This window comes from Erpetoichthys calabaricus, chromosome 17 (assembly GCF_900747795.2).
Source record: "Erpetoichthys calabaricus chromosome 17, fErpCal1.3, whole genome shotgun sequence".
Classification (NCBI taxonomy): Eukaryota; Metazoa; Chordata; class Cladistia; order Polypteriformes; family Polypteridae; genus Erpetoichthys; species Erpetoichthys calabaricus.
In genome coordinates, this window is record NC_041410.2 from 77,027,644 (window position 1) to 77,053,268 (window position 25,625).

The 25,625-nt window shown below is 40.2% G+C and overlaps 1 protein-coding gene across 3 annotated transcripts; it reads left to right on the forward strand.

Annotated features, from left to right (window-relative positions):
- The first annotated feature begins 28 nt into the window (after positions 1 to 28).
- Positions 29 to 25,164, forward strand: LOC114668057 (ceroid-lipofuscinosis neuronal protein 6-like). Of its 3 annotated transcripts, none has more exons than XM_028823673.2 (8): positions 29 to 191; positions 18,580 to 18,856; positions 19,606 to 19,723; positions 22,017 to 22,088; positions 22,425 to 22,613; positions 22,699 to 22,754; positions 23,106 to 23,228; positions 23,317 to 25,164. In XM_028823673.2, exons 2-8 carry the CDS (start codon positions 18,795 to 18,797, stop codon positions 23,585 to 23,587), a joined length of 891 nt encoding a protein of 296 aa, XP_028679506.2. In that variant the 5' UTR covers positions 29 to 191; positions 18,580 to 18,794; the 3' UTR covers positions 23,588 to 25,164. The 3 variants fall into 3 exon arrangements, with proteins under 3 accessions (XP_028679506.2, XP_028679505.2, XP_028679504.2); XM_028823672.2 differs by having other exon boundaries at positions 19,609 to 19,723; positions 22,017 to 22,115; XM_028823671.2 differs by having other exon boundaries at positions 35 to 191; positions 22,017 to 22,115.
- The last annotated feature ends 461 nt before the right edge of the window (positions 25,165 to 25,625 follow it).

Sequence of the window (25,625 nt, forward strand, 5' to 3'; positions counted from 1 at the left end):
CTTATTTTTACAAACAAGAGCAGATACTATTCTTAATTGTGCATATCTGTTGCTTAAAGAAAGCCAGGTCATTATGTAAGGGGAAGCGTGTGCATGGAGCACACGGAAAACGTAAGTACAGTATAGGAACAGACAGCTGAAGACCATCGGAGTGGAGAGAGATGCAGGACCCTGCTTCGTGAGTCCTTTTGGTGAGTCTGAATGTGTTCGCCAAAGATACCGCAAGAACGAGTCACGGTCACCACAGTGGATTGTCTGTCGAAACAGAGGCAAGTCTGCATTTCGCCGCCGCGTGTTTTAGATCCATCCCGTTTTCCGAAAGTGAATGGATTGATTCCATCATTAAGATTTTGGCTAAAGTTTTACAATCAGGTGCCCTTCATAACATTAATTCTCCCTGATTATCCGGGGTTGGGACCTGTACCGTGTTCTGCTGGTTGACCTTTTGGGGTCTAGATTTTGATTTAGGAATTAGATGCATACATCATCAACAGAGTGCAGTGTAGATGGAAGAGAATGTCAGGAGTATTGTGTGATCGAAGAATTGAGGAATATTTAAATGGTTTTTAAGACAGTGCTGAGACCAGCAATGATGTATAGACCTGAGACAGGCGGTATAGGGAGCACAGGAGAAGCAACTGGATGTGGCAGGAATGAGAATATTGAGATGAATTTGTGGAGAATAACAGAATAAGAAATGAGACAATAAGAAGTGCAACACAAGTCGGAGAGATATCTATGAAAGTACATGTGGAAGTGGTGTAGTTACTGTATGTGGTCATTAGAGGCAGTAAATATTTGGGCAAAAGAGTGATGGGAATGAAAGTACAGGTGAACAGGAAGTAAGAAGCAGAAGTGGAGGTGGAGGTGGATAGATATAATAAAAGAAGATCTGAAAGAAAAGGGTCTGACTGGGGAGAAGGTTGAGCAGGCAAATCAACCCCACATAGAAACTGGAAAAGATGAAGGGGAAGAAAAAGAAGTTTAATGCTTATGAGGGTTGCAATTGGTTTAAAAGAGCACTTAGACTTGGACTCACTTTTGCATGTAGAAAGCCAGATGACATCTGTGATTAATTGTATTTCCAATCTATATGTTCTGAATTGGATCCCATGTCAAATGTAGTGTCTTCATATGACTGGATCTCCATGTCAGCATACTGACATTTAATGGCCTGTCAGTACTGCGCCCCCGGATTAGTGTGCAGTGACCTCACATGTTTGACTGTAATAAGGTCACAGTTGTGGCCCCCAGCATAGCCTATGACCACTTTCATTGGTCTGTGTGCAGTTACCTCATTGGGCTGGGCTCTTCTGTGTGAAGGCGTTGTGTTCCCCATGTCTAGGCTTAGTCACTTCTTTTACCTGGATTCCACTTGTCGGCGACTACCTGTTTTACAGGACCAGACCCATTCCTAGCATGTTGCGTGGTCCCTCATGTTGTAGGGTGAAACTAAACTATCAGGTTCAACTTCTTACTAATTTTTAAAATACAGTCCTGATCAAAAGTTTAAGACCACTTGAAAAATGGCAAAAAATCATATTTTGCATGGTTGGATCTTAACAAGGTTCCAAGTAGAGCTTCAACATGCAACAAGAAGAAATGGGAGTGAGACAAAACATTTGTTGAGCATGCAATTTAATGAAATCAACGATTAAACTGAAACAGGCTGTTTTACAGCTGATCAAAAGTATAGGACCACACCTCCAAAAAAAACCATAACCCCCCCAAAACAGAAATCAAACTTCCAAACATGAACTCAGTACTGAGTAGCTCCACCGTTATTGTTGATCACTTCAAAAATTCGTTGCGGCATGCTTGATGCAAGCGTTTCCATGAGGTGAGTGGGAACATTTCTCCAAGTGGTGAAGACAGCCGCACGAAGGGCATCAACTGTCTAGAACTGTTGTCCATTTTTGTAAACTTCCCTTGCCATCCATCCCCAAAGGTTCTCAATTGGATTTAGATCAGGGGAACAAGCAGGATGGGCCAAAAGAGTGATGTTATTCTCCTGGAAGAAGTCCCTTGTCGGATTCCTGCAGGGCAATATGGGACTTGGAGTTCTTTATCTCAGTCCTGTTGGGTGCCATGGGTATCGCCAGTGGGTGCTGTGGTGGACTTGTATAAGACGAGGTTTTCGCCTAACCCAGAAGTGCTGGCAGGCCACATGGGTGGAATAGCAGAAGTTCTTCCGGGGTTGGCCAGTGTAAAAGGAACCACCTCAAACCCAGTCGGGGAGCCAGAGTCGGGTGGTTGGTGAACATAGCTTGCTGGGAGGAGTGGAAGAGAAAAAGAGATGGAGAGAATCATTTGTGTGCCTAATTACTTGTGGCTATAGTAGTGGAAAGCATTGTGAAGGGTTTCCTCACAATAAAACAAATCATTGTGCTTTTAACTTGTGTGGTCATTGCCTGTCCTGTTAGGTTTGAGGAGCGACAGTGCCCTCTAGTTTCCACACAATGTAATTGCCCCCCTAAACTTAATACTTGGTTGTGCCTACTTTAGCATCAGCAAGTACATTCAAACGCTTCTAGTAATAGTAGATCAATCTTTGGCATCGATGTGGAGAGATTTTGGCCCATTCTTTTTGATTGTTTTTATTCAGTCACATTGGAGTGTTTTCAACTATGAACTGCCCATTTAAGGTCCCACCACAACATTTCAATGAGTTCAACTCAGGACTTTGACTAGGCCACTCCAAAGCCTTGTGTTTGTCCCAGCCATTCAGAGATGGGCATGTTCTTGTGCTTTGGATCATTACCTTGCTGCATTACCCAGTTGTTCTAGAGCTTTAGATCACGGACTGATGGCCAGATATTCTTCTTCAGTACTTTCTGGTATAGAGTAGAATTTGTGCTTCCTTCAATTATGTTAAGTCGCCAAGGCACCGAAGCAGCAAAGTTCCCTACAACATCGCACTACCACCACCACCATGTTTGATTGTGGGCATGATATTTTAATTGTGGAAAACTGTTTTAGCTTTAAGGCAGATGAAATGGGACTCATGCTTTCCAAAAAATCCAATTTTGACTCATTAGTCCATAGAATGTTATCACAAACATTTTGAGAGCAATCAAGGTATTTTTGGCAAACATTAGAGATAAGCTTTATGTTCCTCTTGTTTTGGCAGTGGTTTTTGCCTTGCAACTCTGACATGGATACCATTTATGCCCACGGTCTTTAATGGTAGTATCATGAATAATGATGTTAACTGAGCTGAAAGACCCCTGCAGTTCATTAGATGTACATCCAGATGAGTTTTCTATGCACTGTTAAAGTAGTTAGGCTGGCCATCCCTTGCAGATTTACCACTGTTGCAAGTTTTCTCCATTTGGAGATGATGGCTGTCAAGGTGGGTTGCAGGAGTCTTAGGGTTTTGAAATTTGATTTGTGACGCTTTTCCAACTGATATATTTCAGTAACCTTCTTTCTCAGGTTTTCTGGAATTTTTCTTGATTGAGGCATGGTGTGCTGCTCATTGAGACCATTTAGCCAACTTCATATTGCTAGAAAAGTTTCCATATAAGTTAGGGATGCTCTGATCAGGTTTTTAAGGCTTATACTAATCACCAGTTTCAGTACTTGATTGGCCAATTCCGATTTTTATTTATTTATTTATTTTTTACTCTTTATCACTTTAAAAAACATTTTACACTAATCTCCTGCATAATCAGACAAACAGAAGTCTTATGTCCTATATTAAAGTATCCTCTTTAATAAAACCCCTATGTGCGTCCATGTGTCCGTGTGTGTGTGTCTTCTGGTGAAGTGCGCATGTGCGGGGCACGGTGCGTTGCTTCTAAGGTCGCCTGAAGAATCACACAAGACAGAGAGGGCAGGACCTATAAAATATCACGCTGCCGATCCAATCAGATTTTGGTAAATGAGGTAAGACCTAAAACATAACGCACGAAAAATCCAATTGGGTACAGAGACGCGGAGACCAGCTTCCCCAAAGAGGTGGGATTAGTATTTGTTGTTATGCAAGTGTTCACTCTGAGGATGTCAGATTTGCGATTAACATACTTGGCCCAGTAAAGTGTAAAGTGTCAGTCATTGAAGGGGTTTCCTAAATATACGAATTTTCATAGGACTCCACAGCATATGTGAATCACATTACAGTATATGCTGTGGAGTCCGTATCTCTGGGGCTTCTGTACCATCTCGGGGGTCTGCCTGCAGTGTGTTAGACGCGCATTGTAGGCGCACGCACCTTCCGTACTATGTCGGGTTTGACTATGCTGTGTAGTGTGGATGGTTTGGGTTCCGTATTGTCTGTGCTCGTTGCTTTATTTCGTATTTCCGTTAGTTGAGCTGTCGGCGCCTGCGCACTATGTCTCCTGTGTCCATATCCGGTTTATTCTCGGTTAGTAATATGGATAATATGAGTACTCACAAACAAAACAAACACAACAGGCTTCGGCATCCCGCCCCACAATCAAACCGGAGAGAGTACGGCGTCCCCAAACGTCCACAAAACACAGCATAGTCAAACCCGAGATAGTACAGAGGGCGCATGCGCCTACAACGACGACCACATGAAACACACACACGGCACCGGAGGTATAATATTAGCTCAACTAACGTAAATAAGCGCCTACAACGCATCACGGCTCAAAAACAAAGGAGCTCAACTAACGTAAATAAGAAATGAGGCAACGCGCCCATAGGTAACGACACAGCCACACAAAACAGAGGATTCAGCCCCCCGCCCCAGAGTGAAACGGGAAAAAGTACGGAGTCCACAAAGGTCCACCATACACAGCATAATAGTACGGAAGGTGCGAGTTAGTACGAAAGCCGAAGGTGCCTACAACGCGTAATAAGAATAAACGAACGCTCCGTTTTAAATGTACGTCATCCTCACACGTCCAAACTGTAATAAGAATAAACGAACGCTCTGTATTGAACGTTCATCATCCTCACACGTCCAAACTATACAGCATAAGTGAATCACATTACAGTGATGCATTATTAACAGTACAACCACAGAAACCGCTCCGTATTAACAGTAAGTGCAATTATTCATATTACTAACGGTAAACAACGGAGAACTAATGGAGTCACAATCACGGCTCCAATACTATACAGCTCCACTAACGGAGCTACAAACATGAGCCTGCATGGACAAAAACAATAGACGTCGGCACCTACAATGCGCGTCTGAAACCACGGAAGCAAAACTGTCTCGGCTCCAAAACCAAACAGCTGGACTAACGGAGCTACAAACATATCTTATACATTCATCAATGTATTTCGGGTTACCCAACACCGGGGGTAGGCGAGCGAAGCGAGCAGGGGGCGGAGCCCCCTTGTTCCTACTAATGTTTATGCACTACTGTTCTAGCGCCCGTTATTGTAACGGGCTTAATGTCTAGTGTTTTAATAATTAGACTATAGACCACAGGTGTTAAAGTAGCTTTTCTTGCCATTTCCCTAGTTGCACTTCTCTGATTGCTTTTTTTAATTTTATTATTCTACTTTCTTTAGTAGAATAATAAATTTTTATTGTAAAGCCTTATATACCAATCGCCTCTCGTTCACTGATAAAATAAGCTTCTGCTCGCTGTCCTTTGTTTACACAGCAGGAAGTTTGTAACAAAAGAAGAAGAAAAAAGAGGCACACTGGCACAACTACCATAATACTTTGCATAAAGGAGCAGTGCAACTAAATTACTGTAAAGCTTAGAAAAACCAGGGGCTGAAAACAATCATTTTTTGTGATCTGCCATTTTACCTATCACCAAATGAGTCTTTTTTTAGTGAAATTCTGCTAGTATGCAAGCTCAACACATCTACTAGTTGCCCTACATGGTACTGTAAAATTTGACTAAGCAGGTTCGGTAAATGGTCTGGTGCATAGAATTCCTCTATAGTCAGTTTGACTAATGGTTGCTTGTAGGAGCAATTGATCAACTCTGCCTTGTGGGAAGGCAGGGCCTATAGAAGGGTCAAAGTAGTGCAAATACACACAGAACACAGGTCAGCTTAAAGAAAATGTCAACATGAATGCTATTTAGAAATGCTGACTTGCTGCATTTTTTTAGGTCCAAAAAAGAAAATATGTCATGGTAAAAGGGGATATATGATCACCCTATCATATTGGAATGTAATGCTTTACAGGACTAGACCTTTATGTGTCTTTGTGTAATGTCCTGCTGCTATTTGGACCCCATGTATGTGTGCACCCCTTCCTTTTGCTTTTGAGAGACATTTATATGTCACCTCTAGGTGCCTGTCTTTTCAACTGCATAAATGATTAACAAGTATAGTTGCCTTTAGCACTTTTAGTGCTAAAATAGCTACATTAACTGTAGCGATAATGTCTTGGATTGTATCTGGAGATTAATCTATGTATCTGTATGTGGAGATTGTGAATTTCCCCTTGGGATTAATAAAGTATCTATCTATCTATCTATCTATCTGTCTATCTATCTATCTATCTATCTATCTGTCTATCTGTCTGTCTGTCTGTCTGTCTGTCTGTCTGTCTGTCTGTCTGTCTGTCTGTCTGTCTGTCTATCTAATCAGAAACAAGATGAACTTATAGTCATGTGAGAACTGCCATACATTGTAAAGCAACTTCATTTCAAAAGCAATGAAGACAAGACTTTGATTTAGAATCTAATGTTAAAACGGTATTCTAGAAAAAGAGTCAAATGAGATGAGAACTCTACCAGTGTGCTTACAGGTTTAAAAAAAAAAAAAAAAGAAGCCATATTAGTGCTATTTGCTAAATGATGGACATAGCCTCATGTGATTGAATATGCCAGAGCTGTGTGTGATAGTCCATTTGTAAATAGACAGCTGTTTTTGTACATAAGAATCTTTTTGTATTGTATGTAGTAGGCTCACAGGGGTGGCTGGTAGCCTCATGTAACAGAGCTCCCATGTATGTGGTGGCCTTATATGACCTCACAGTTCCTGTTTGTGATAGCAGTATATGAGGCGGATAAGCATTTCTGAGTTATTGGCTTACGTTACTTGAGACCCCATGTTTGTGTAATTTCATTCCGTACAGGTTATTCACTTCCCATTCATAAGCTCAGTGTGCTGTATTCACTTTCAGTGTAGTATAATTAAAGTAACTCTCATAATAGCATAACATTCAGTCTGTATACGTGTGCTCAAATAACCCAGTTACTCACAAAAGGCTGGATTCTAAAATGCCATATAAACCCTTGTTCCAATTATTGGTCTTTGAGAAATCAAGTTAACACATATAGGTTTCTAAGCGAGTAGCCCAGTTTTGTGGCTATGTAAACCCTTAACCAGGTTACAGTTAAGGATTTTGTTGTCTCCACATGTTTGTTGCACTCTATGCCTGTACATGTATTAGATATTCTTTCTCCCAGGTTTAATCAAAAATACACACAAATTAACTAAATTAAGAAAATGTTTTAACTAAAATGTGCGCTCGAATATTTATTACTTTTTTGTTTTACCTACACCCTCTCCAGGGCTATGTATTATTCAGAAGCCTTCTGTAGAAGCGACCAGAAGATACATTTCCTGAGGCAAGTGCTCAGGTGATTGATTTATTTCTTCTGCTGGTTGAAAAAAATCTGTCTTAAATGTAGTGATTTCTGAAATATTATGTTGATGAGCTGACCGTGCAGTGCTAAACTCAGCAGCACAATCTTGGCAGTAGTGTTAGGGTACCGTGTTAAAAATAATGCACAATACGTAGTCCAGTTTACTTTTTAAAGTAATGAGTAACCTAATCTAATAATTATTAAATTGTAATAAAGTTAGCTGCGTTATTATCATCATCCCAGCAGCACTGGGATAAAGGCAAGAAGCACATTTACTGGTATGCTGCTCCTTTACACGGCTCAGTTGCACAGCCAAGCAGAAATGAATGTGCTACGTGCAATCTAGTAGCAGAAACAGATTAATAAAGTGTCAGCTGAGTTTTCATCCAGCTCTGTGCTATAGATATGTTGAAACAGTGTGATTGGGTGGCACAGCGGCCAGTGTTCATACCGCAAATGGTGGCTCAGGTCAAGAACGTAAAAAGGGGACATGAAGGACTAAACACAAGAAAATCAAAAAATATTTTAAAGCAAGAATAAGCCAAAATCCCTTCACAGCTCATTGAGAGGCTGATCAATAATCATATGAAGCATCTGGTCAGAGTTACTGTCACAAAAATAGGTTTAAGCCAGTGGTTCTCAGGCTCAGTCCTTGGAACCCCATGTGTCTACAGGTTTTTGTTCCATTCAACATTAATTTTTAATTCGGCTCCTGGCCTAATTAAGCAAGGTGTTGCTTCCCACCTTCTGTGTTTTGGAGTCAATATAGAAATTGCAGTTGGTAAATGTTTGTTAGAATGTACTAATCATTTATATTTATTTATCTATATGGATAATTTATTGATTTTTAGCTTGGTTTTTAAGATTTTCATTATCATTATGATATTCCTTCTGCCTTCCCAAATGTTCTGGAAATTGAATCCTTTATTTACTAATAAACACATTAGGGTGTTCACTACTAAAGCGGTGGCAGCCTTTCAGCATTCAGTGTTGGTTACCCAGGTGTCTGCTGTGCTTGTTGTTATTATTAAGATACAATTAAGGAAGCAAACTACACAGAAAAAGGGCAAGTTAATGAGAAAACAATAAAACAGAGTTAAGCATATACACCTATTACAAAAATACAAATATTTCTAAATGTCTTATAATTGCAAAAATCACTGCTGGGCTTTTCTGAATTTGGTATAATAGAAAAAAACACCATCTAATAAAATGAGATCAATCAGAGGTAAAGTAAAATGACTCACTGATTGTGAAACTGGTTGGAATAAAAACCTGCAACCATAGGGGGTCTTCAAGACAAAGTCTGAGAACCATTGAAATAAGCAGCTATAAAATCTAAAGGGTGCATTCATTTTTATGCAGGTGTTGCATGTTGCTTTACTTTCATAAATACAGTAAAAATACTAAATATTGAACTTTTGTACTTTTTGTTCACTGTTTTATTTCTTTTATTGAGTATAAGACAGTGGTTGATGACCCAGTAAAATTCATTGGGAAACATACATAATAATACTGAAAAATCAGATACAAGCTTATATTTTCCATGGCAGTATACAGTGAGGGGCATTGAAAGAAATTATATGCACATATGTTTAGACAATGTTTTACAAGTTCTTTAATCTCCTACTAATACTTTGTACACATGACAATAAACTGGACATCTGTTCAAATAATTAAATGGCTAATGTTCATGATTTTGATGAAATACAGCCAAGGCCTAGTATTAGATCTGTCATTCAGTGGAGTTAACGTTTGCCATCCTAGCTGACGTCCCAAGCTCAGGAGGGCAAAGTTGCAGTGATGGCAGCACCGAGAAGAGAAAGAGAATCAGAAAGGCTTAGTAACAGATGGTCACTGTTCATTACTACAGGTTCAGTATCCGTAATCCAAAATGCCGGGACCAGAAGTACTTAAGATTTTGAATATTTTTGTATTTTGGAATATTTATATATACATAATGAGATATCTTGGGTCCACCCTTGATCAAGTAAGGGAATGCAGCCAAATCAGCTAAATGATGACTCACATGTATAATAATTCATATCATCAAGCCGTTATTATAGTGTGCATTAACATGGCAAACATATTAAACCTAAAAAGTGATGAATATGATGCATAGACTGTATTTTATTTCCCATTTAAGAGGGCTAATGCTACGTATTTGACCCTACTGGATCAGAATGAGTACTTTTCATGAACACTTTATGGTCATAGTGTATTTTCTGGAGTATAGATGTTAATAATTCTGTAAGATAACATAGGGTGAAGTAATTTATGACTTTAAATGCTAAGTGGGATTTTAAATCAGGTCTAAAGTTAACAAGAAACTAATGTAGTGATTTAAGAATTAGAGTTAAAGGGCCATACTTCCTAGTTATGATTTCATCCCAGGCAATTTTTTTGTAGCTATGTAGTAAGCAAATGGATTTTAATAGTCTGGCAATTAAGTACTGCACATAAATAGACAAGATTTTTTATATTATAGCACATTAGGAAACTTCCATTAAGATAGACAAGGCAGGCCTTACTATTAACATGTGTTGACTAAAAGTTAGATGAGCGACAAGGGAGAAATACATGTTTGGTATATAACCAGTAAAACTCAAATTTAATTGTTTAGAATTAAGAGGTGCCAGTGTTGTATTTCCACCCCCTAAACAGACTTGTCTTTCTTTCTTTCTACATTTAAAACATAGTTTTTCACTTCCACACATGACTTACAAGCTCCATGTACCTAAGTTCAGATACCAACCTGGGCATTGTGTGACTGGAATTCTTACATTCTTACATCCTCCCTATCGGTTGTCACTTTTCTGGGTACTCCAGCGAAGCAAGCAGGGGGCAAAGCCCCCTAGTGTGTGTGTATGTGTATATATATATATATATAATATCGTGATATATGGGCGGCCGTTCATCCCGGCCAATACCCCATGCCGCTAGATGGAGCCCTTCCGGCAGCATGGAGGTGCCCCAAATTCCAGCAGGGCATCATGGATATTGGAGTTTTCCTTCACAGCCCTGCTGGATACCATGGGGGACGCTGCAGGGAGGCTCAGAGACTTGTATTTGCCCTATAACCCGGAAGTACGTCCTGGTCACAGGGACAGAGGAAATGACATGCTTCCGGGATGAAGAAAAGGAGAAGTTTTTACCTGACCCGGAAGTGATAGAAAGTCACATGGACTGAGGGACAAACACTTCCGGGTCAAGGACTATAAAAGGACTATGGGAAACCCCAGAAGACAAGCTGAGTTGGGAGGCAGGGTGGCTAAGCGTCTGGGAGAGTGGAGGATTGTTATTGTTTATAGTATTGTGTAGTGATTTAGGAGTTTTGTGGAGGGTGCTTGGTGCACATTATTATAATAAAGTCAACTATTGGACTTTTATCTGGTGTCTGACATCTGGTCTGAGGGTTCAAGGGAGCGAGAGCATCTTTATCTGTCACAATATATATATATATATATATATATATATATATAAGAACATACATCTACAGCAGGGGTCTCCAACACGTTGCTCGTGAGCTGCCGGTAGCTCGCAACCACTTTCCAAGTAGCTCGCCAAAGGGTCAATGAAGCCTACATAAATTTGAAAACTTGATTAGTCAAATTAGGGGTGGGCGATCTTTCTAAAAAATCATATCACGATCCACATTCTGAATTGCAATCTATGTTTTCAATGTGGCATACACTTAAGAGAATATCTGGACTCTAACTCATCAAGACCTATGTAACACTTTATTTTAAATATCAAACAAAGTTGAATTAAATTGTTCTCTCATTTGCTAACTAAGCGGATTTAAGGAACACGCTCCGAAGCTGGAGAGTGAGTGAGGAAGGCCCCTCCCCTTTGCCCACTGCCTTTTTCTCGGATTCACGCAAATAAATCAGTACCGCACGTGAACTATGATACATAGCAAAATGAGAGAAGTCGCAAAATCAACCAGAATGTTCATGGAAATTATAGAAAAAACCTGATCTAAATCCATTAAGTAGTTCTCTCATGAAAATTGGACAGACAGACATAGGATTTTATATATTATATATTAGTAAACCTTCAAAATAATGTGCAGCTAAAGTCTCAACAGCATTCTCAGCATTTCTGGAGCTTAGTAGAGCCAGAGAACAATAAGAATCTTCACTAAGCAGCTCTGAAAATGTCTGCTTTGTTTGGGTCTACATACCTCGGTGAGTCTGCCTTTTCTGACATGAATGTCATGAAATCAAAGTTCAGAACAAGACTGACAGATGAACATTTAAATGACACCATAAGAGTGAACCTAAGTGGCTCCACTCCACCATACACTGCCTCTCTTGTTGACTCCATGCAGTGCCAGTCATCTGACAAACTAAAAAACACATCACACATGCAACTGGACATGTGAAGACTCTTATGAAGTGAAACAAAATGACAAATTAATCGGTAATATCTGTGTTTTTGTAATTGCATTGTTTTGTTTTGACAGCATTCATGTTTTAATTCAATAGTGTGAGATACAGTAGAAAATGCATAGACATACAAAATGTTCACTTGCAGGTGAACTAAATATTTTTGTGATGTTTTAATGCAAAATGTGAGTTGTGGACACCAACATTTTGTAAATGTTCAGGCAAAACAAGCTTATTCAGTTTGTTTGGGTTGAAATAAGCTATGAGGATAAACGTTAGAAAACATGAGTAACTCTCTGCCATTTTCATTTTGTAAAAGTAGCTCACAGGGGAAAAAAGGTTGGAGACCCCTGATCTACAGTGACTTCTGAACGTCACACTGTGAGCCAGACATGAGGATTTAATTGGAAACTTTAGGGTTTAATATCCAATGATCTTGACACTATATCACACTGCCTATCTAGTTTATTATTAATGAAATACTTGCCACTAGTAATTGAAAGTAGAATTGTGCCAAGGAGGTTAGACTCTTAGGGTAAGTGCTGTTTTTTCCAAATTAACATAGGAAGATCATATTATTTTCATGTAATAGTTAGATTGTGAGTAATAACCAGAATGTGCTTTGTAGAATTGTCTTAAACTGTTTGATACATTCAGCCAAGGGTGGCACAGTTCTGTATTCTTGATTACTGCGGCTTCACAGAGTTCGTATTGACAGTTTGTCAGGTCTTGGATTTCCTGTGTTTTGAATTGTGTTCTTTCTTTCCATCTAAAGTGCCTCTTTACCTTTTTTTATCTTTTTTTTCCTTTTTTTATCTTTTGTGAATTTCCCCTTGGGATTAATAAAGTATCTCTATCTATCTATCTATCTATCTATCTATCTATCTATCTATCTATCTATCTATCTATCTATCTATCTATCTTGATGGTGCATTCTAAGAATAGGCATACAGTATATACAGTAATCCCTCGCTATATCGCGCTTTGCCTTTCGCGGCTTCACTCCATTGCGGATTTTATATGTAAGCATATTTAAATATATATCGCGGATTTTTTGCTGGTTCGCGGATTTCTGCGGACAATGGGTCTTTTAATTTCTGGTACATGCTTCCTCAGTTGGTTTGCCCAGTTGATTTCATACAAGGGACGCTATTGGCAGATGGCTGAGAAGCTAGCCAACTTACTTTCTCTCTCTCTCTCTTGCGCTGACTTTCTCTGATCCTGACGTAGGGGGATTGAGCAGGGGGGCTGTTCGCACACCTAGACGATAAGGACACTCGTCTAAAAATGCTGAAAGATTATCTTCACGTTGCTATCTTTTGTGCAGCTGCTTCCTGAAATGACATGCTGCACGGTGCTTCGCATACTTAAAAGCTCGAAGGGCACGTATTGATTTTTGATTGAAAAACAAACTCTGTCTCTCTCTCTATCTCTCTCTCTCTCTCTCTCTCTCCCTGCACCTGACGGAGGGGGTGTGAGCTGCCGCCTTCAACAGCTTTGTGCCGCGGTGCTTCGCATACTTAAAAGCCAAACAGCCCTACTGATTTGTTTGCTTTTCTCTATCTATGTGACATTCTGTGCTCCTGACGCGCACTCCTTTGAAGAGGAAGATATGTTTGCATTCTTTTAATTGTGAGATGGAACTGTCATCTCTGTCTTGTCATGGAGCACAGTTTAAACTTTTGAAAAAGAGACCAATGTTTATTTGCAGTGTTTGAATAACGTTCCTGTCTCTCTACAACCTCCTGTGTTTCTGCGCAAATCTGTGACCCAAGCATGACAATATAAAAATAACCATATAAACATATGGTTTCTACTTCGCGGATTTTCTTATTTCGCGGGTGGCTCTGGAACGCAACCCCCGCGATGGAGGAGGGATTACTGTAAAATAAAGATTGACTGATGGATCTGGTGTGCAGAGTCAAATCCCACTTTCGCATTGTCTGCATAGACTTTCCACATTTTTTCTGTTTAGGTTCTTCTGGGGACCTGCTGTCCACCCATATATTAGCTTAATTGGTGATTTTACACTGAGCCAGTATGAGTAAATGTGTCCTCTGATGACCAGCAGCCCATCCAGGGTCACTTCCTGCTATACACCCATTATTTCCAAGATAGGCGGTGGACCCCCATCATCCTAAATTAGATACGCAGGATGTGAAATGGATGGATTCTTGGCATTCTATATTATGAAGATGTGTGGTATTGGTACACCATTGTGAATTCATTTTTAATTTAAATCCTTTGCTCCCATGGGAGTCTGCTTCATATGCAGGTTGTAGCTATTTGGAATTCAGGTGGTGGTCACTCTTCGTTGAAGTTCTTGAAATTTTCTGAGAATTTTTTTTTTTAATTAATACTCCATCTAAAAATAATATAAACTTTTGTATATGTTATTTACCCCATGTACTTTGTAGTGATGGCCAAAAAAAAAATGCAATCTTGTGTTTTCATGAAGAATGGACTGAAAGAAGTTTTATAACATAATAGAAGGCAATAGTGACCAGGGTTGTACAAAAGCAAACAATGTGAAAAAAGTCAATGGAAAAATGGGGGGAAAAAAAGTAAGTTGCATGATCCACATGTTTATTTTCTAATTGTATGCTCAAAATGTGCAATATGCATTTGTTTGTGTAAAATATTATTAAATACTTATTTGTGGAATTATCAGTGCATATATGAATAAGAAACCTAAAGCTTCATGGGAAGGACTTTTTGAATTGAAGACCAGCTTCTCCCTTTCATTCTTTGGCCAAGAGACTTGTCTTCAGTTTAAAAGTTGACTCCCATGAGGCTTTAGGTTTCCTGTAATATGTGCACTGGTAATTCCAGAAGTAACCATTGTAATGGTGGTGTGTTTACATGCACACACAAAACAGGAATTAGGTGAGTAATCCAGTTAAGGCAGAAAAATTGGTTTCTTAAAAACCCCTGTTTACACGCCTCTGGAGTTCTCCTTTGGAAAAACACTCCATCGCCATTAACCTTCTTGGTGTTAACCCCAAGTGTGACTCAAGCTTGGAATTCTATGCTAATGCATTAAACAGGAGTCAGGCTTGGGGTGACATGTAATGATACACTTTATAGTGTTAAGTCCAAATAAGACTCGGGTCTCAGGACAGTATTGTGCTGCCATCTAGTGGAGAAAATAACATCACGCTGCAAAAATAAATGAATAATAAATAAAAATAATATTTCCATGAATATCTCTAGGCATTCGGGTAACTCAAAGGTAACTCATTAAAATTCATGAGTGGAGTAGAGCCTCAAGTGAAAAGCTGTAAAGGCAGTTTTAGAACAAACTGAAACTGGAGCATCGACTATATCAAGCGATAACGATAACAACATGAATTGATCATCAGACTTTGCCATGGAAAGTGATGCGTGATACGGCCCTGTGCAATTGAACCGCTATGATATGCCCTGTGAATCTGGTCACAAGAAGCTTCATTGTGGTGTGACAGTAGCTACATAACAAAAAGGAAAATTAAATATGGTCAAGTGCAAGGCGAAGCAAGAAGTTCGCCCCTAAGCACTTTTCACAATGCAGCAATTTTCAGTGTTCATATCAAGAGAAATGTGGACGTCAGTAAGTCTAACGATGTTCTAGCCTACAATAACACAAGGGGATACGCTGATCATGCAGGTCAGGCTCTTACATTCTATCCTCTCATGTGCAAGCAACAGAAAAATTATAAGAAAAGTGCACAAAGAAACGTGCTTTTACTGCCTTGATTGCAACGTCAGGCCGTGTGTTGGTGACCGTTTCAAAACATGTCACACTAAGGACATGTACTAAATCTGCATCAGTACAGTAGTGGACATTACACATACCGTTTCTACTGTTTTTATGTTGACTTTTGGTATTTACGTGTTTCTGTTACACACAACAACAACAACATTTTTTCTTGTTGGAAAATATAAATGAACACTTTTGGCTTGTTATCCTGAAGTAAACAAATGCTAAGGAGGCAATACTGTGAAAAAAAGAGTTAAATGTCATTATTGGCCGCTGTGAATCCACAAACAAACATGAATGAAGCCTGTGATAGTTGTGTTTTATGAGTATGTTTAGTCCCTCATATTCTCTGAAGTAAATAATATCCATCCTCAAACAGAGCTACCAATTATTCACATTATGAACACTGGCCGCTGTTTCACCTGATCACACTGTTTCGAAATATCTGAAGCAAATCACTGGAGGAAAGCTAAACTGACATTTTACTAATGTGTTTCTGTTACAAGATTGCACGCAGCACACTCTTTCCTACGTGACTGTGCAATTGAGCTCTGCAAAGTAGTGTCATACTGGTACATTTGCTTCTTACCTTGCACCCAGTGACAGTGGTATAATAATAACACAGCTATTTTTACTTCAATAAGATAAGTATTGCATTAGGTTACTTGTTAATTTAAAAACTAATTGGATTACATAACATGCATTACTTTTAATGTTGCCCTACTGCTAAGTTTAGCACAGTACGTTCTGTTCATCAACATACATTTAGTGACTTCTGAAATATGGAGACAGATTATGTCAACCAGGCCCTGACATTCTTCTCTGACATAATGGTATCACTTGAACATCTGCCTCAAGAAATGTATCTTGTGGAGGCTTTACCTGTGGCTTCTGAAAGCCTGTGTGAAGCTAACGCACAAACAGGCGAACAGAGTGCAATGGACATGTGCAATCTACAAAATCCCGGTTAAGGGTTTGCGTTGTCAAATAACTGGTTTAGTCATGGAAGAAATTTATGTATGCTAACCTGGTTTCTTAGATACCAATAATCCATTTTCTCTAATCGGATTAATGGTTTACATGGCATTTTTGAATTCGGGGTCATGTGAAAAATCGGATTATTAAAGTGGCCATAAACACACTAAGTGTAGGACCCAGTTTTCTCGTAATTGCTTTATGAGTGTACCCCCATTTCATTAGGGGTTTTCTCTATCTAATTGGTGTCTGCCTGTTTGAGCCATAGGCCCCTACTCCGTGTCTAAAAGCAATAGCTGTATATGACTTGGACCTGCAAGACTTCATATTGTAACCCTGTATGTCACCATTGTGTTTGTGTGACGTTCTCCCGGCAGTAAATTGCAGTGTGACAATAAATGTGTCCTGGGTTCTGTATTTAGTGCAGCCTTGATTGACCTAATAAAGTTCCTGGTACAAAAGGTCCCTCCATCCTTCCATTTCAGACCTCTTTAGTTCAAATACAGGGTTGATGCAGGTAGCAGCATTTGGCATAAGGCAGAAACCACCCTTGGGTTGGGGCAGAGTATTCATTCAAATAAAATATATTAAGGCATAAACATGTCGAGGGTGAAGAGGCTCAACATAACACTTTTGTACATTTTAATGACTGTGAAACACCAATGCCAGTGATCCCTGGCAGGAATATGTTTGGAATTAGAGGAGCACAAAGCCATTGTGGAAGGTTAGTAAGTTGTTAGATGTACGGCAGCCTGAAAAGAACACATTTTTGTAGTTTTGTTTTTTCTTTCCTGACTAAGTTTTTCTAATTGGTTGAATATCCTTTTGGTGTCGATCAGGAATTCCTTTTATTTATTTTTTTTCTGTAGCCTTTATGCCAACAACTGTCCAGGGGCAGGGATAGGCCACTTAACCATGTTATGTGATTCTTCCTAATTTCTATGAAACAAAATTCTTTGTAATGCCTTTCTTCTTCAATGCCAGTTGTCTCTCCATATGTCCAAATTGTCCTCATGAAATAAGAAAATAAATTAAAAAAAACAAAAAACCACAAACATAAGGTGAATTGGCGATACTAAATTGGCCCTTGTGTGTGTGTGTGTTTGTGTTTGCCCTTCGATGGACTGACGCCCTGTCCAGGGTTTGTTCCTGCCTTGAGCCCTATTCCAGCTGGGATGGGCTCCATCCTGCCCCCCGAACATTGTGGCCCTGTTCAAGACAAAGCAGGTTAGAAAGTGGCTGACTTACAACAGAACACTGAAGCTTTATTGATCCTGGAGTGATTTTATTTGTTAGGCTTTTATTACACCGTATTCCTCAGTGTGTTCCCATTTGTGGTATTCTCCAGTTATTCATTCCAATAGAATCAATGGGTGCCACTTTCATGAGTTGCTAAATGTGACCATGTCTTATCTGGTTTTCCCCAATCCCCCCCATGCTGTCCTTGGCCTTTTTATTATACAGTATGTGGTAGGGCTGTTAATTTTTTTTTTGTTTGTTTATGAACTCATTAACCGTACTCTTAGACTGCAGTGGTTCTTTAAGGCAGAAAATGTCAATAAGAAGTGAAGCTGCAGGTTTTCTGCTTGTTCGCCCTTGAAAAAAGAAAGAAAGCTCTTTAACAAGAATGCCATTTGCTTCTCACACACATGCACGTTTCAAAAGAAAACTTATTTGATGTTTGGAAATAAAACAAAAATAATCACATTTGATCTTGTTGTGTACCATGTGTGCTTTGCGTCTTTTCTCAAGATAAATCCTCAGATAATCCTAGAAACTAGGTTGAATTTTCATATGTGTGCACTGAGACAAAGGCTTACCCAACAGCTGCGTGCCGTTGCCTCCACTCCCCACCTGAGACCTTTAGTGCTAAAAAGACAGAAGATCACATATCATTGTGGACTTTCTTTAAAAGCACACTGCTCTTCTGTTTCAACAGCACTGTGTGTCTGGACAGCAAAGAAGAAAGCCAGCTAAACTGAGCTGCCACCCTCCACACTGTGATTCTCTGTAAGCATAGAAGTCCTCGGTGGGAGCATTCTGTATCGTGTAGCTGAATGTCTATAGCCTGAGAAGGAAACGTTCCACATGTGCTTGGTTAGCACTAGTGTGTGAGGAGGGAGGGTCTGCACAGCGGAGGACCAACACTTTGAGATGCATGCTCCTCTCCGAAAACGCCATGGACCTGGCCTCCAGCCCCCACTTCTGCATCCAAGGTATGTCACTCTCTTTCTATATTACCTTCATTAGAAATATAAACTATACTTAAATGATAAAAGTGGGATTGGTATGTTGTTGTTCTGAGTTGATGAGATTCCTGGAATGAGTGTTTAGAGGTTAAAATAGAAATGTTTTTAATGTTACAATGTGAAACGGGCAGGGGAAAGGGCACCATGCTTCAATTCTGTTGAAATTAAACACCCCTTATCTACAGCAATCACAAGAGCACTGTAATAATATCAATACTCTTCAGATTACACACCAGAGAAGCAAGGTGCCCATTTGACGCCCGCCTTCTGCCTCCAATAATTAGAGCTTCCGACACTCCAGCAGTTCTTAGTTGGTAACCTGAGCTGAGATGCAGAAGCATATTGCAGTCTAGGAGCAGCCTCTGTCTCAGTCTCACTCTCTCTCACACACACACACACACACACATATATATATACACACACAGTGAAAGAGCTTCAGTTTATGCAAGTGCATATTCTTGCATATACATTCCTGCAAAAATGAATTAATGTAGACTATGTGCATGTGCAAGTTCATATATATTCCAGAAAGGAAATTTAACCTGCAGACACATGCATATGCTTGTAGAAAAACAGCACTGCAGACTGGACATGCACAAGCACACGAATACTCATAGAGAAGGATGCAACTGCAGTGTTCAAATGTTTCCACCATTTAGTCTTCAAGGTATAGTCCTGTCAAACAACCCTCCATGCAAACTGCTTTCATCTCTTAGCAGGCACAGCTCCTTTGAATCGGAGTCTTCTAGCAAGAAACCTCAATTCCATTTGGATCTCTGGTTCTATTTCACCCTCCAGAACTGGGTCCTGGATTTTGGTCGTCCGATTGTGATGGTGAGTCTTATCAGTTCAATCTCGTGTTTGAGGATCGTGCCTGGGATCTCACTACACATGCACTGTGCGACTCTGAACAAGTCATCTAACCTGCCTGAGCCCGGAAGTTAAGAGTACAGTGTGACGGTTTGTGCTTAGCCTTGAGTGTGTAGAGTGCAGTATAAAGTAAGACTTGATTATTATGAGACATGCTGCTGGGAGTCTGTTTAAAAAAAGCAATATATAACAATAACTGTTTATTTTTATACACTATTCTTCACATTATTATTTGACTGAGATTGCTGAGCAAACCACTGCTCCCTAAACTTTACACTTTATAAAATATCTAAACATACAAGGTACAAATACTTTATAAAGCACAAGGTAAAACTGATGTGTTCATGGAGTAAGCCAATGGATTTCAAAAACAGAGCCCTGGCTGCAGTCATTCTTGCTTTTAATCAGATTCATATGCTAATTCGTTATGCTCTTTCCCACCTTCTACCTTTATTTTGTAAATTTTGAAATCCTCAACAGGATTTTTCACTTTTAAAGAAATGTAGTGAATATTTGTGTAATTTATACACAAGAATGATTGCATGGTAAAGAGTTGTAGTCTTGTTTCTGTTTACTGTTTTGGTTATTTAACTGCTGCACAGGGGTGAAAACGACACTGAAGAAGCTGATACGCTTTAGCAGTCTTTGTTGCTTGTAAGCATGTCTGTCCAGCTCTTTGCTCCCTAAATTATATCAGAATTATGAGTGTTCTCAAACTATAGATAAAAACAATAAATAAGAAAACGGAAGCATCTTCTGTAAATTTAAAACAAGCATACCACCATCTAAGATTGGTCCCTGCCTTGTGCTTGATGCTCCCTGGATAGGTTTTAGTTTCCTGTGACCCTAAAAGTAGAATAAGTAGGTTATGTGAGCAGAACCATGCATATTGAAAGTTACGACAAATCTGGAATATTTTAGAAAATTGTATTATACATTATAGCATGGCTGCGGTGGGTTGGCACCCTGCCCGGGATTGGTTCCTGCCTTGTGCCCTGTGTTGGCTGGGATTGGCTCCAGCAGAAACCCCGTGACCCTGTGTTCGGATTCAGCAGGTTGGAAAATGGATGGATGGATGGATTATAGCATGGAGTTTACCTGAAACTAAGAGTAACTCTTTGATTGTAATAGTAGCTGGAGTACCCGGTGTTGCCCAGCTATACTTGTAGAGTGGGTTAAGGAAAGAAAGCAAATGTTTATGTGGCTTTTAAAAAGGTGACCCTGTTGTTATTGCTAGGTGGGCCCATCTGTCATCCACACGGAGTCTCTTTCAATGCCTTTGCTCTTATGAGTTGAGAATTTGTTCTTTTCGGTCCAATTGGATTCCTGAATTTCAGCAACTCCTTGCTGGGTTGTAATCATAAACACTGTCATGTCTGACTTGTCCTGTTAGTTCAAGGTGGGCAGTTTGTACTGCTTAAATTATGAATAAAAGCCGACAAAGTAAGAGTTAAATAAACAACCAATTGATTCTCCTTTTTGTTGTGCTGCACTTCCATTCAAGATCAAGCCTCACCCAACACCCCCCTTTAAGCAAGCAGGTGGCACTGGTGTGCAAACTGTAGCAGGCAGGGGAGAAAAAAACAAAACACTGGCATCCTCAGGGTCAAAATTTTGGGTTCCAAAGTAGTCTGTCTTGTCCATATAGTCCTACTACGCAAAATTTGGTCCAGATCGGTCAAAGGCTGCAGGATTGTATAGGGACCACACAAACATTCTGAGATATATATGGGTGGCGCAGTGGGTAGCGCTGCTGCCTCGCAGTTGTGAGACCTGGGGACCTGGGTTCGCTTCCCGGGTCCTCCCTGCGTGGAGTTTGCATGTTCTCCCCGTGTCTGCGTGGGTTTCCTCCGGGCGCTCCGGTTTCCTCCCACAGTCCAAAGACATGCTGGTTAGGTGGATTGGCGATTCTAAATTGGCCCTAGTGTGTGCTTGGTGTGTGGATGTGTTTGTGTGTGCCCTGCGGTGGGTTGGCACCCTGCCCGGGACTGGTTCCTGCCTTGTGCCCTGTGTTGGCTGGGATTGGCTCCAGCAGACCCCCGTGACCCTGTGTTCGGATTCAGCGGGTTGGAAAATAGATGGATGAATGGATGGATAAACTATACAGTATTTGGAATGGAGGCCTGTCACATGTTGTTGTTTGTAATTAGAGTGGCAAAAAACAAAAACTAAAGCTTAACGAAAACTTCTGGAAGGTGTAAGGAGGGAAGGGAAGATGTAATGATTCAGAATTACTATTTACTTTTTTTCCTTACAGATTATCCTCCCCCTGGAGTGGTTCCCCCTAAACAAGCCGAGTGCTGGTGATTATTTTCATATGGCCTACAATGTGATTACTCCTTTTCTTCTTCTTAAGGTTGGTTTCTAGGGGTTGGCCTGCTACAGGTGGTCAGCTATTCATTTTCTGTCTGCATTCTTTAAGCAGGTTACTCTGTTGTATCCTTTTACACTGCTTTATCTTTGCCTGCCTGCCTTGGCACAAATCAGTACCACACTGGACTGTATAGCGGTATGAAATAGCACTCCCTCTAATTCTACTTCGTAACTTTTTTGGTTACATTACTATGTGGTTATTCTGCTCAAAAACTTGTTTTGTATCTTATTTGCTTTCTGTTGTTTGTTAGTTTACTTTTGTTCCTTTGTCATTGGCCTCTGACATCTGCAGCTTATTGAAAGATCACCTAAGACGTTGCCTCGTTCAGCTGTGTACGTCTGCATTATCACATTTGTGATGGGAGCCAGTATTCATTTGGTCGGTGACTCAGTCAATCACCGCCTGATCCTCAGTGGCTATCAACTGCACCTAAGCGTCCGAGAAAACCCCATTATCAAAGATCTAAAACCTGCAACCCTGGTAAGCAAGCATGTAAAGAAACTAGGTGGCTTGAGAGAACATGAGGTTTCATTTGGAATGATTGGTTTCTATCTTTGTCTTGTAGATTGACTCTTTTGAATTGCTTTACTACTATGATGAATGCCTTGGACACTCTATGTGGTGAGTACCGCTGGTTAAAGTCACAATCAGAAGTTGGCAGTTTGTGCTTCCTTCGATAGAGATAACTGAGTGAGATTTCTTTGGGCCTCTTACAGCTGGATAGTCTCGTCACCATATATAACCTACAGAGTCCTTGGGGAATGTCAGTGTATTGTAGCTCTGGGGCTGAGGCCCGGCTGTGAACAGAATCATAGTAATTCTCGCCCTCATTTCTGTAGATCTTGAATTGGGGGTATCTTTCCTTGTTCCTTTTCCTGTAAGATCTCAAACCCCATTTCTCATACTAGTTGGAACTTTGGGATGCTTCGTTGTGTTGACATTAAGTGTCACTTGTGAACTTTCCGTTTGTAGGTATATCCCCTTTTTTTTGATCTTCTTTCTCTATTTCACTGGATGTTTCACACACCTAAAGGAGGAGAGGAAGATGCCCCTGTCTGCCTGGCTGCTTGTTGGCCCCAGTGGCCTGTACTACTGGTGAGGAATTTGGGTTTTTGTCATAGGTCTGTTAATCTCTAAATGGCAACACGACTTCTCTAATGCTGCTTTTGTGCTTCTTTTATAGGTACCTGGTAACTGAGGGCCAGATTTTCATCCTCTACATTTTCACGTTCTTTGCCATGATGGCAACAGTAATGCATCAGAAGCGTAAAGGCTTTGTCCTGGACAGCAATGGTCTTTTTCTGCTCAGCACCTTTGCCATCACTCTGGCTCTCATTGCTGTTTGGGTCATCTGTTTATGGAATGACAAAGTTTTGCGAAAGAAGTACCCCGGGGTGATCTATGTCCCTGAGCCATGGGCTTTTTTCACTTTGCACATAAAGGGCAGGATGTAGCTTCACAGAGGGAGAGAGATACAAAAATATTCCTCTCTTGCTGGATACGTACCTGTAAGAAAAGAGGTGTCAGTCTGTAGTCTGATGTGCAGGTGGAATATGGGAGGAGATGTTAAATTTGGTACTTGAACTACAGTAAGTGGCACAGCTCTGGAGTGAAGCATTTGCGATTCACACACATCTGTTTAGTCATTTTTGAAACAATCCTCACTATCCTTGCTAAAAGTAATCATGTATTTTTGTCATAAGCATTTTAAGGAGGAAATCTTTAAAATAAACCAACAATCAGCTGTCTGTAGCCCCTGGAGCAATTAGTGGTGTAAATCCTGTCACATATGTACCACTCTCCCTTTTTCTTCCTGTGCTTTGGCTGGCAACACTCAGGAATTTTATCAGAGTGATCATTTTTGTGTGCGTGTTCTGAGTTTCATGACATTCCTCCTGGAATGGTTTCGGTACTGCTGAATGACTTCTTTCATTCCCATTAGCCTTCATATGACTCCAGTTATGTCATATCTCATGCTTCCAGACGAGACTGGATACCCTAAATGCAAAGAGATTAAAAGTGTACTGCAAAAACAAAAACGCTCATTCATCAGAATACTAACAGCATCGGCAATCTGGAAGTGTATTGGTGCCCATGCTGTGCTATATCTGTAATGGGGATGAAAAGAGTAAGAAGCTAGAAGTCACTCCTGTCCCATGACCTGTAGAGGGTCGATCATCCTGCCACCTACTGGTTGGTAGAGTTCACTCTAATCCTCAGTGTCCACAAGTGAGGGCCCTAATGATGAGAGAAAGAATGGAGCCTGTGTGCCAAAATAGTGTCCTGATGCTACCATACGAGAAGAATGATAACCAGCATCTTCTTTGTCTGCTATGGTGAGTCCCTAAGAAATACTTTAGTGCCTTGTATCCTCCTTATAGCCTCCTTTTAGCCAAGAAAACATTCTCCCATTATTTTTAGGTGGGCCTAATTGTATTCCTTGGCCGTGATACCTACCCAGAGTTTAGAATCCTTTTTATTTTTAATATCAAGGTTAGACGGTGGATGTTGAGATAAAAATGACATTCGGCAGCCAAAGCAGGGGATTCTAATCACGTACTATTGGAATCTCTCTTTTACTTTGAAGGTTGTACCAGCAGTGTTGTGTGAGTGGCTGGAATTGTGCGGCTTTTTATCTGGTTATCACATTTCATTTTAATTTCAAGACAATCATATCTTAAAGAGAGAGATGAAGTGGAACTGCCTCAGTGAAGGGCTCTCGACAATCTGAAGAGGTCTTTTAGTAGTTAATAGCTAACACTTCAACAAAGCCACCAGTCCTCTTCCTTCATCTTTACACTTTTCTGTTCCAGGTTGTATGTAAGTAATATGCAATATTTTGATCTTGTGTCTCAAGTGCTTACTGTTGTTTGTTTATTTAACTGACCCTTTTATTAATGTAAATTGATAAATAATTTCATTATGTACATGCACTATCCTCATACCATTTTTGTTTCTTTATGAATCTATGCACTGTATCAGTTTTTATTCTTTTATTGCAGTATTGTTATAAAGGATTATTTTTATTCCATCCTTTTGCCCTGTGGGTACTATCTATCTATCTATCTATCTATCCATCCATCCATCTACCAAGCCCAACTACATGGCCATGAGAAGCCAGAGACTATCCTGGCAGCACTGGGCACAACTTGGGAAACAAGCATGGGTTGGGTGGCGAACCGTCACAGGCAGGACATGTTCAACTATGCAATCACAGTCACTCACAACAGACCAGTTTAAGTATCGCATCTTGGGAATGTAAGTGGAAAACTGGAGAACCAAGGAGCTAAGCATGCAGACACAGGGAGAACAAGCAAACTTCACAGAGAGAGAGCCTGGGGGGTAGAGGTTAGTTCAGTCTTGTGTGGTGAGACAGTTATTTTGGTGTGGAAAACCCTCTTAATATAGTTTAAACCTTTTTATGCTGCACTTCCGTTAACAATTTCAGAGTTCTGCACGTATTTATAATATCCATCCATCCATCCTCTTCCG